The 12,652-nt window shown below is 42.4% G+C and overlaps 1 protein-coding gene across 5 annotated transcripts in view; it reads right to left on the bottom strand.

Moving 5' to 3' along the window:
- SGCD (sarcoglycan delta) overlaps window positions 1-12,652 on the bottom strand; it is a 925,354-nt gene that overhangs the window by 210,668 nt on the left and 702,034 nt on the right. For all 5 annotated transcript variants that reach the window (XM_054691428.1, XM_054691429.1, XM_054691426.1 and 2 more), the window contains one exon: window positions 2,671-2,772. In XM_054691428.1, coding sequence (XP_054547403.1) covers window positions 2,671-2,772 — 102 coding nt within the window. The remainder of the gene's footprint in view (window positions 1-2,670; window positions 2,773-12,652) is intronic.

Below are 12,652 nucleotides of genomic sequence, written 5' to 3'. Positions count from 1 at the left end.
CAGAGGCTGCGGCAGCTTCGCAGCCCAGCACTCAACCACTGCACCACCAGGGAGGCCCCAAGTTTATATTTTTAAGCAAAAAAGAATGTTAAAAGTTGAAGTGGGGAGGGGAAACCAGCGTAATGTTTTATATGTGGCTGTGGTGCTGAACTTTCTAAAACTGCAATAATTGAAATGACACCAGGGTAGCCAGAAGCCATCCAGGACATATACATGGTGGAGAATTGATAAGCCTTGGTGAGGAGTCTTGATTTTATTCCAGTGGAATAAAATCAGTGGAAGTCAATAGAGAATCCTTGGCAAAGGGGTGGAGATACTTGACATTTTGAAAGGACTACTGGGCTGCAATTTGATTATAAGGCGTAATGAAGGGCCACAGAAAGAGGGGTCCATTGCAATGTGTCATTGAGGGTAGGTGGAGGCTTGAACTAGAGGAGGCACAAGTTTGGACAAGTGGATGGACTTGGCACATGTTTTCAGGTAAAGCTCCATGACCACTGAAAGACTTTAGTATGTATGCATGATTGGGCATCGGTTTTCCCTGAGTTCAATATTTGTTTTGTTATCAAAACAAGGCTAAAAAGCTTTATTTTTTCCTATTTAATCTTTGAAAGGAAAAAATCTTAAGAACAATGGAAAACAGTGAATTCTAATACTTTATTGTCCTTAAGTGATTTAAAAACATTGAATTTAACAAACTGATCTTTCAAAGTTAATTTTCTTGAAATTATCACTGCTTTTCAGCTTCCAATCATGTGTGTCTTGGGGGTGTGGGTTAAAATAACCATCAGTTTTCAGCTAGAAAGACTGATATCGTTGCTAAAAATTTGATTCCTGCATATAAGCTTATGAGGTTTACTAAGTACCCTTTCCAAGTCTTCTAAGAACACATTCCTCAGTTCCTCTATATGACTCTCATTCTAAACCAAGGAAACTTATTTCAGGATATTTTCCTTAATACATAACAACTGTTCAACAGATGATCTTAACATCTGTCCTCTTGTCCCCTGTGTCACGTGTAATCTAATCAGAACATTCCTACATTTATGGAAATGTCAATACAGGTTAGAGGACTAGAAAACTATGACCTACAACCTACTTTTTTGATCTGTGAGATAGAAATTGTTTTCAAGCTTTTGAACAGTTGAAAAAGAAAAGAAAAACCTGAAAGATGCACTATTTGGCCAACACCACTAGAAGGAAATGAGCAATGCAACATAGTGACAAACTTGTTCATGAAAGAAAAAAAAAAAATCATTTTCACCCAACCAGTAATTCAAACCAATGATTTAACTAACCAATTTACCAGATTAAAATAAGTAAATACAGATGAAGAGCAAAGGATGTAACAAGTGTTTCTTAAAGGCTTGAAATTGACCATCTCCTTTCAGTCCAAGTGTGACCCGAGCTACCCTTCATTAAAGTTTTATCCCATTTTCATTTTAGGATAGCACTTACTAAAAGATAATGGATATATGTACAATCTTCTTGTCACTTTAAGGGCCCAAGCCTGTGGGCTGTGAATTCCAGTTAAAGATTTAAACATTGTGTGGCTGAACTCATCTGCTGTGTCTTCTTCCCATGGTATGAGGCACAAAAGAAAGCATGTTTATTGTAAATTCAGTACCTACCCCCAGTTTAATATAACTCAGTCAGTTAGATAGCATTCAGATAAAATTATCCACTGCACCATGTAGCTGGATTTCATTAATTATGCTAATCAATATACATAATGCAAATGATGCCTTGGGGAACTTTCATGTTACCCTTTTGCTTACAGGTAGATACAAATCAATTCAGGCAGAGATATCCTTGTCAGCCAGCAGTTCTTGCCAGCCCCTATCCCCAAATAAAGATGAAAAAAACAAACAAAAAAACCTCCCAAACTACTCAAGCAAAAAAGACCTGCAGCAATATTGGTTAATATTAGGAATTAATTCTACCATGACAAAAAAAAAAAAAAAAAGAAAGAGAAAAAGCTCTGATTCACACAACAACCTTCAGAATTGTTATTTCTGAGTTGAAATCACTGCTACTTCATAAGTCTGCAGGTTTGGATATACTTCTCCCAGCCTTAATTTAATCTGTAAAATTAATTTAATTTAATCTGTATAATTCATTCTCTGTCCTCCTCCCTCCTTCCTACCTCTCTCCTTCTCTCTCTCTCTGTCTCTCTCACACACACACACACACACACACACACACACACAAATACACACTGAACAAATCTGTGACAGCCAAGTCAATGGAACACAGCACAGGCTCCAGAGTGATTATTTAAATTCCATGTTATAGCATAGTTATTGTTTTGTAGCACTTTACTACTGTATTTCCAAAGATGGCTTTCAAACACTTGACAGCTAAACCCTATAGCAATATTTCCTTGCATTTGGATAGTATTTAAAGCACTTCACATTAATCATCTTGGCTTATTGGAAGCATAGTAGAAAGCTGGTTAAAATTACTATCCCCTGTTGGCAGGCATATAAAGGGGTCTCACCTGCTTACTGCTCCACAGCAATTACACGCAGACCTCAGATGTGCAGGCATCTCCCCACCTGCATTACCAGTCTCCCCCAAACTTCTGAATTTAACTGATGACAAGATAAATTTTGCCCAGATTTAGATTCCCAAGAAACAACAATTTCTCCCCTCCCAGAAGAGACTTACTGGTCGGGACCGTATTTCTTTGGCGTAGAGAGGTTGTAAGAATTCTGAGTCTCCTTCCAGCCTGAGACCTTTTTCTGTGATTCTCAAGTTTCCCATTCCATCCTGAAACAGAGGCACAGAGACAGCAAGAGAAATGTGATTAGTCAAAATTTCAAAATACCTCCGGCCTTCAAAAAATTGAAACAAAGTTATTGCTTTTTTTTTTTTTTAAGGGTGGAATGAGCAGGCAGGAGGTGGTGGGAGGGTGTCCCAAGGAATACACAAAATACCAGGAGGCATTGTTCAATGAAATTATGCATATTACCCTTTTTGCTCACTTATTCTGAGAAAATTCTATTCCAAGCAATCTGTAATGCCTCCCAGTTATTCACTTATACAGAGGAAGGAGGATTTTTTGATTCGCTGTGCAGAATGAAGGCAGGAGGTGAGTGGGAAGAGAGAAAATGCTATTTCCCAGCTTAAAGTATCAGGTCCTGTTTCTAAAACTCCATGCAGCAATTACAAACTGGCAGTCTGGTGATCAAATTCATCTTTTAGACATGGTGCATTTGGCTCACAAATCATTTAAGATGCAAATTAGTTACTAACATTTTTACTATTCTTTTATTATGGAAGTATTCAAAGATATTTTAAAAAGTAGAATAAATACAAAACAAACATCTATGTACCTATGTAATAATCTGTAACATCCACCGCTCCCTCTTTTGTTGAAGTATAACTATATAACATTACCACCCACAAACCAATTCCCTTAATCTCATGAAAACTCAGTATTAATGCTCAAATTTCATTTACATTTGTTTTCTTTTTGCATTTGCCAATTTGAATCAAGTTTCCTACAGCCATAAAATAGGAGGTCATCTCCTAAAATCTGCAAAATACCAGATGGTTTCACGCATGTGGAATAAAGCAAAAAAAAAACAAAAAAAAACACACAACAACAAAGAAAAAGGAACAGACAAAACTAAATCAAAACAAACCCTTTGAAATCTGACAGCAGAATTGAGTCTCCTAGGGTGAGGAGGAAAGTGGGGAGGTGGCCCAATTTATTACAAGGGAGGGCAGTTGAGTGTCTCGGTGGTGGGTGTGGTATAAATACATCTGAGATGGAATTGTTAGGGGGAAAAGGATGTCCTAAAGCTAATTCCATACAGGCTTCATGGACTCCACCCCCACCCCAGGCCAAAGCCAAAGACACTGGGAACTCCAAATCCCATCACCACCAAAGGGAAGGTGGCTGGGACCTGAGGGTGGGGTTAAGCAGCCAGGTGGATATAAAAGGCAGACACGTGGGCTTTGGGGTCCCCCATTTTGGCTCTCCGCCAGCCGCAGCGTCCGGCCAGCTCTGAGAGTGACTTTGGGTTTCCAGGTTGGCGGATCGGGTAGGACGCATTAAAGACTTTATTTCCCTATTTTCTCCCTGAGTTGTACATTTTCCTTATTTCCTTTTCCCTTGTAATAAACCTTTTATTAACCTTTTGTGTGTGCCTGTAGTGGAGTATTCATAAGTCCCTTTTAAGCGCGCGGGTGAGGACCCACAGCCAGGAACCCGTTCAATATCGGGGCTGTCCTATAACAGTATCAACCTACACTCTTAAATCATATACAGTGTTGTCCAATAATAAATACAGTTTTAAAAACTGAATAATAATTTCTTTTTTTTTTTTCTTTCTTCTTTTGGGGGGAGGGGCAACCTCCGACCTACTTCCAGAATGAAAAAAAAAAGGAAAAAAAACCTGAATAATTTGAATGAAAAATCCAAGTTTTCAGCTTCTTGTAAAAGTGGAACCCTTGGCATGTCTGAGCTACCTTCTCACTGGGCCCCCACTGGCTGAGACAGGAGGCAGGTACCTGCCTGAATCACCTGCTTCCTGATTGTCCACAGCCGCCCCCTGCTTATTTCAGGAAGCTGGTGTGCTCAGGCTCTGAAGGCTCCACATGAATCTACAGTCTGTTTTTGGCACTGCCACGCACAATGGACCTTGGCACTGTGAGGGCAGACATCGGTGGGGGCTGTGGGTGTCTGATGGCCCTTTCGTGGCCCTCCTGCACAGCAGCCTCCAGCCTGAAGATGAGAGCAGCTCTCTGAGGCCACTGTTCTTCCTGCAAGGATAGCACACCATCTGTGCATTTCTATTTTGGGTACTTGTTCTGCCAAGGGAACCCCAGATGGGACACTGAAACTCCAGTGTGAGAGGCACCGGGCTGAAGGACACTCCTATCTCACAAGAGCAGCAGGAGACTCCATAACAAAGGGGAAAAAAGCAAAAACCTACCTCCCAAAGAAATGCCAATGATCTCATTTTGCATTATTTGGCATCATTTTTTTTTTTTTTTCTTTCAAGGAAGAAGCAGCAAACCTTTTCACATGCTGAATGGACTGGTTGGTTTGCTTATTTGTGTGATGTGTGTTTATTAAACAGCCCTCAATATTATTTTTTTATAATTTTATTTTATGAATGCATGCTTTCTCCTTTAAGTTGTAACCCCACAGAATTTCCATCACCAATACACCCGTGCACCATCACCATCATCCTTGTGTAAGAACACATTCCCTCCCCTGTTTTGATTCCTCTCCTTACCCCTCCCTTGCAGAATGTCTCTGATAAATAGCTGCCTGTTTGTTTTTTAATTTATTATAATTACTTTTTTCCTGATCCTGTATTTGGTTCCCCTACATTGCTCATATAAGTGATACAATCTGATATTTTTCTTTTTCCTTCTGGCTTATTTCACTGAGCATAATCCCTCAATATTCTTAAAGGTGTGTTCAGCATACACAGAGGTCCCCTCTCCTTAACATTTATTGACAACTATTTGCTGATTACTATACTCTGTGCTGTCCATGCTTTATCTCATTTTATTACTACTGAAAACTATCATGTTATGCTTTAAATTTAACCATAAACGAATAATCATGTATCTGTGGAACTATTCATATGGAACTGTTCATCATCATATCACTTATAAGGGAAGAATATAGAACATGAATTCAAATTAAATTTTTTATATTAAAAGGGTAATTAACATGCTAGAAATCCAACAGCATACTATGTAGCTGAGAGGTTAAGAACTAAAATTCCTAATATTCCTACATTATGATAGGTGAAATAATTAATTAAGGATACATATGTATATTTTGTGCTGTTTTAGTATAACTACCTATGCACATTCATGTATATACACACATATGCATATAACAAGCAAAGTTCTAGAAGAAAACTCCTAGGGATAAATTCTGGAAAGAAATATACTTAAATGTTCATACTGACTAGCTTTATATGATGAGAGATGGATACTTTTTATTTTCTTTTTGGTTATTAAATTCTCACTTATTTATTTTCAAAATCACCATTTTTCAAGAATCTATACTATGTCATATTCTCAGTGCTAGCCACACATTCTCTGATGTCATCTTTTAATGAGATCATCACTCTTTTCCTTAATTTATACCTGAGAAAAGTTGTTGATAAAAAACATGTTCACAGACCTCCCTGGTGGTGCAAGGGGTTAAGATGCAACACTATGAAGCTATCTGCAGCCACTAGAGCTGACCCACATGGAGCAGCAGACCTCTCCTGTCTCACCCGCTGCTCCCCTCAGCAGTGTATTTCAGTCAATCCGCCTGTTCTCCCTGCTCTGTCTCTGGTGAATCCTCTCACACACCCCCACCCCCCGCACCTCTGCCCTATACCCCAGCTCTTGTATACTTAAATAAATAAATCTTTAAAAAAAAAAAAAAAGCATGTTCACAATGACACAACTAGTTAATAACAAAACAAGAAATCCACTCCCAAGTCTTCGCCATTCAGACTTATCCAATCAAATGCGTGCAAGTGTATTCCCTTTAAGTTCTCTGCTGGATTTCTTATAGCCACACTGCCTATCATTTAGTTGGTGAGTGTACGCAGCAGCAGTGGAGGGGTCATCTCCCACCCCCACACGCAATGGACCTAATGATGTTCTCATAGTCCAATACCTTTACCCACCTTCCCTGGCCCCACTGACTCCACAGTACAACTCCCTGCCCTCCCATGCCTGGGAGCATAGGCAGAAAGACTCCTCTGCTTTCTGCAAAGGCCTGCTGTGTCCATGACCATGTCCTAGAGCCACAGGGGAGAGAATACGTGCTCCAACAGGTTAATACCACAGGGGAGCACGGCCAAAGAAGAACAGAGGGGACAATGCAAAGTAGTAACCTTCGAGGAATACACATGGAACCCAAGAGATCACTAATGGCGCGACCTTAACCATTTATCCACAAATTTGCCAAATCCCTATCATTTCTCCCACTTATGGGTTCTTCCAATTCTTATGGGTCATCATTTCATTTTTCCAGCCTCCTTCCCAGTCCCTAGTCTGCCCGAAGGTTCTTGGTAGGGAGGTTAATCATATTATGTGAATTTTGTTATTGGCCTCCATTTCCAAAATATGCAAAGCAGATTTGTGCAGCCAACTAAGTTCCACAACACACTTAGTTGGCTGCAGCACAACACACTTAGCAGTCTCAGTATGTAGCTCTAGAAGCTAGAGAGGCTGGATGGGAGACACCTGGCAATAGCTTGAGAACAGTTTCCTTTAAGCCATTTCACCTTGATATTCATAAGGAGTGGTGGGTATTATTACGATAGGCATATTTGCTTGGTTTTGTAGCAAAACTTCCCTCTTAGTAAGATGAAAAAGAGGCATTTAGAAGATTGAAAGTCATTACAAAGAAACAGACTGTTTTCTCTATAGTCAAGTGATAAAACTTTAATATTCCTAAAGGCAAGCAGGGAACATCAAGCAGCTGATAACTGGGTTTGACTGAGCCAGAAGTGGCCAGAGAATGGGCCTAATTTCATCAAGTGCACCCAAGACTGAAGGGGAGGCCGGGGTGCCACAGCTACCAAGGAAGACTGTAATACCCAAGGCCTGACCCACACCAGGCTGTTAAAAAACAAGTAACTTCTCAAAAATCCAGGAGCAAGTCCATTACTTTCCTAGCCTGATTTTGGGTATTCCCCTAGAAAGTCTCTTTGGGGAGACAGGGCCAGGGCTACAGGGACAGAGGTGAGGGAGCTGCAGAAACTCCAAAAGTAGACATTAGGTCTTTATTCTTTATTTGCTTTTAACTGGCCAGTGGGTTTTCCCAAAGTGTTTCCTGTAAGATGAGCACAGCGTAAAGAAGAGATTTCCGGTGGCAGATCAGTAGACTGCAATGTTATTGCGTTGCTCTCTTTCCGCCTCTTAGGTCCACCTCTGAGCCCCTTTCATCATCATGTTGGACAGGCTCCCAGCCTTTGTAATTATGTGGCTTCGAGATCTGAAGAGTAAAGAAGACAGCAGCCCAAAGGAGCAGGCTTCCCAGTGGCTTTACACAGGTAAATCTTACCGAGTGGCCGGAGCTAGGTGGGTTGGTAGCAAGTCAAGAAGAACAGAAGGAGATATTTTCCAACTGGAGGGTGGGCAGGATGTGGGCCATTCCCACAAGTTCCAGAGATCTTTGTCCTGCCTATATCCCCAGAGGGGGTTGAGACCCCAGAGAGAAAAGGCTGGCATACAGCCTCTCCTAAGATTTCCTTCCCAAGGAACGGCCCAGGGTCTGAGCACTTCCGGACTGAGGGAGATCACATGCCACCATGAAGGGGAGTGACTGGTCCAGGGGCCTGCCCAACGCTGCTGGACAAAACCCTGAGCACAGAGTGTCTGCTGCCTTGTGTGCTGGGGGCTGATAATTAATATTCTGTTCATTTCCAGAAAGTGTGATTTCTTGCTCCTCCAATTTTCCTGCTGCATCAGCATCCAACAGGCTTTTCATTCTGTCAGCACATTTTCAAGCTTGAAGTGAGGCCAGGTCCTATTTTAGTAAGCAGATTTCAAGTGCAGTTTTAAGGCAGGCATTGCCTGTCTCTGAGCAGCGTGAAACCAGGTTCTCTCCCTAAATACACATGGCTTTTGAGCGCAAGCGTCATGTGGGTGGGATTGTGGCTCACTAGCATCTGGCTCCCAAAACATGGCTGGGCTCATTGTATATGCACTCAGCAAAAGTGTACAAAGTGATAGGATTGCTGCGTTCTGGACAGCTGCATTTGAAAGGTACTCGGGGATTACAAAATGTTAAAATGCGGGCCCTTCCCTTGAACAGATTTCAGTATTTTAGAGCATTCTCAACCAGAGAGTGAGTCCCTAAAGGATGAAAGTTGGTGATGGGGAGTGGGGTGAAAACACCTACTGTTTTATACTTATAAAGCACCTGGATCTGGAAGCTGGTCACTCCTTTAGTCCATCTCTCTGACAGAGAACATGCTAGCAATTTCCCTAAACATGTTTCCTCTTCGTATCTTTGTAAATATCTTTTGCTTAGCCAGCGATGTCCTTCCTCATCCCTTGCCCCACTTTCCTACCCTTTGGTTCTGAGTTTATAGTCCTTCTCTGAGGTGCTGCCACTCTCCTCACATCTGTGCATGTCGACCACGACACTTTTCATGTGACATTGCAATGATCCATTTACACCTCTATCCTTCCTTGATATACTTCAAATCTCCTGTGTGGGGGATAGCATGTACTCATAGTCAATCTTTAGGGCCCCGCACATAGTCTACACGCAATTATGAGATTGTAAGAGCAATACAGAACTAGACTCGAGATTTCACAAAGTGCTCATCAAAGAGAATTTAAAACAATAATCACCAAAGTACACAAATCATGTGCACTAGACAAAGCACGCCATTGACCTGCTTTCCATCCACCCGCATCATAACTCTAGGGCACAGCACTCCAGCCCCACTTCACACGGGAGAAAAGTGATGCTCAAGTGTCCTAGCAGCCCAACACCAAACAAAACCCATCCGACCCCCACATTCAGGCGGCATCTTGAAGATCCTACCACATGTCCTCCACTGTGCCAAGTGCTATGTGAGGAGGCCTGATAGCTTGGAGATAGAGACTTTCCAGGAGCTGCAAAGGGAAAAAAAAAAACAAAACAAAAAAACTTGCATGGCACAGGATGGTAAGGAGATGGCAACACCAAGTCTGTCCAGCACTAGTGGGGAGATAAAAAGGAACAAGTGCTTTGAGTAATAGTTTGACTATTATGAAGTTAAACACAGGACCCAGGACCCAGTGATTACACTCTAGGCTACTTGCCCAAGATGAAAGAAAACTGATGTGGAGACAAAGATGCCTATTAAAGTCCATAGCAGGCAAATTCCTAACAGTCCAAAAGCAGAAAGGACTGAAATGCCTACCAACTGATGAAGGCACTGATAAAATAAGTCTATATCTCTGCAATGGAATACTACTAATCAATAGAAAGGGAATGAGATGCAGACAATGATAACACAAAGATTAACCTCAAAAACACTATGCTAAGTGACCACATGCGGTGTGATTCTGAGTATCTGGAATGTCTGGTAAGGAGAATTCAGAGGAACAGAGAGTAGACTAGAGGCTGTGTTGGACTGGGGGTGAAGAGTGACAGTAAATGAGACAGAGTTTTACTGAGAGGCAGAAATGCTCCAAAATTGGACTGTGGTGAAAGGGGCCTACCTAGCACATTTGTTAAAAATCACTGAAATCTACACTTGAAAAGGTGAATCTCACAGAATGTAAAAGTAACCTTAAGAAACAATAAAAAATAACCAACAAGCCAGGAGGTTCCCAGAAAGGACTCCAGATCAGGAGTCAGGGTATCATGGGCTTTGGGATCCCCCACGTCAATAGAGAGTGGACAGGGGGTGTGCATGGGAAAGAAGTGGCAGGAAAGAGGGGGCAGATGAGAGACAACGCTACTGTTTGTCTAAGTTGGTGCGCAGCTATTAAAGGCACATGCTGATGAGCATTAAGGACAGAGCCCAGAGAGAGGAGCTGATTAGGCAGAGAAAGTGTTCTGTGACCACGGCAACAAAGCAAGCCACCCATCTGCTTTTCAGGAAGCATTAAAATCCGAAGTTGATCAGGCTGGAGGGTAAACACCACAGCAAGAGCATACTAGGTCCACTCTGTGTTGGGCTCACAGCTACTGATCCTCCATGGCATGTGCTATTTAAGCTCATCATTCATATGTTTTTTTTTTTCTTTTACCATTCAAGTCAATGTATCAGACTTTTTCATTCCTCTACTTATTACGTCCCAGTTACCATAAAGCTCATATTGATTAGAAATCTGTGTGTGTGTGAGGGGGGCGGGGAAAGGGAGGGAGGGAGAGAGAGAGAGAGAGAGAAAGAGAGAGAGAGAGAGAGAGAGAGAGAGAGAGAGAGGTATAAGATACCAAATTGCTCTGGTGTCTCAATGGGTCAAATGTGTAATTTTTCATGCATGTTTTATAATATATCATGAGGTTGCTTTTAATGAATTATAGATCCAAGGCCATGATATTTGTGACATACTTTATTTCCTGGTTACCAGTATATATGTGTGTGTGTGTGTGTGTGTGTGTGTGTGTGTGCATTTTTTGCTCTATACTTTGCTGGATGTGAGTACATCTGCCAAATAGAGGGGTTGCTCCTCTAATACACCGGGAATAAGGCTAATTTCCTTTATTTCCATATTGTGTCAATTTTTTTTTTTATTTTATAGAGGCATGTTTTATTTATTTTGTTTGTTTGTTTTGTTTATACATGCACTGGGTACAGTCAGAAGCGCGGGAGGGTGAGAGAATTCACCAGAGCCAGAGCGGGGAGCAGAGCAGGCAGAAGGACCTAAGTACACTGCTGAGGGGAGCAGCGGGCGGCAGGAGAGGTCTGCACGCCATGCGGGACCCTCCTCCGGTGGCCGGGGAGCAGCCAGGGATCAAACCGGCGCCGCAGAGGCCACGGGCAGCTTCACAACCCAGCGCTCAACCGCTGCGCCACCGGGGAGGCCCCATATTGTGTCAATTTTTCTTGTCTTTTAGGACATACTTATCAGTTTATGCGGGCAGTCTTCCTTGATTCTCCTCAGTCCTTTAGAAACCATCTTTCTTCAATAAATGGAACTAATACACACACACACACACACACACTCATCAGCTTCTTATCTAAGAATCTCAATTCAGAATCAAACTGCATGGTTAGAATGCTGGCCCAACCACAGAACTTGCTAGTCCCCTTTCTGAGTCTTCCTTTTCATCTATGAATATTTATAGAAACAAAATTAAGGGTTGAATCAGACAAGCTATGGGTATCAGGCAAAGGTCAGGCTAAGGTAACAACAAAAAGCAACTCAGAGTCTTCAAAAAACAGACTTATTTCTCACTAGCTCCATGGCCATTGGGGCTTGGCAATGAGGTTAGTGGGGGTACAGAAGACACTGGCCACCCTTTCAAACACTTAGCTGCCCTCTATCTGTGCACATGGGGTACTATATTTCCCACCCACTTCTGATAGCTTTGGCCATAGATATGTCCAAGCTTATGACAAGTGAGCATAAGTCAATTGGAGAGATTCTAGGGCACATCTGACCAAAATCTCCTGATTTTCCCTCTCTCTAGGCAGCTCAGCTCCTGCAGCAGGTGTAGAGCCTTGTGTATAACGTGCCTTTTGCCCCATCACCTGTCCTCATCTGTAATGCTGAGTAGTGGATAGTAAATTGTGCCTGACAGGGTGAAAGATCTTCTGCAGCCACAAACAACCATGAGTCCAGCTCCCACAGGAAGTCACATTGCTGAAAATTCCACCAGCCCTGGGGCCACTTGCCCAGACCAGGATTGTGCACATTGGCCATCCAGGAAAACAGCCAGATGAGTACCTTAGCCAGTTATTAAATATGGTCCTTAAAGGTTTGTGAGGAAATCCAAGCACATCAGCAGAATCCTGAGAGACCACAGCATGCAGCTGCAGCCTGACCTTGAATCTCAGTGCCAAGGTGGCCAAGCTGGCCCCTCTGCACCTGTCTCCTCCCCGGCATGGGCAGTAGTTGGGCCACACAAATGACTGTCCTTCCACTAAAATCAGTGCTGGTCTCAGATGCACAAGCCCGGGATGCTCTCTGGACATGAGGCCGCAGCCATCCTGGGAACGGT

The sequence above is a fragment of the Talpa occidentalis genome, unplaced genomic scaffold (assembly GCF_014898055.3).
Source record: "Talpa occidentalis isolate TD23 unplaced genomic scaffold, MPIMG_talOcc4v2.1 talOcc4.9, whole genome shotgun sequence".
Lineage (NCBI taxonomy): Eukaryota > Metazoa > Chordata > Mammalia > Eulipotyphla > Talpidae > Talpa > Talpa occidentalis.
The sequence above is the reverse complement of the archived record's forward strand: the minus strand, read 5'-3'. Positions and strand labels throughout refer to the sequence as shown.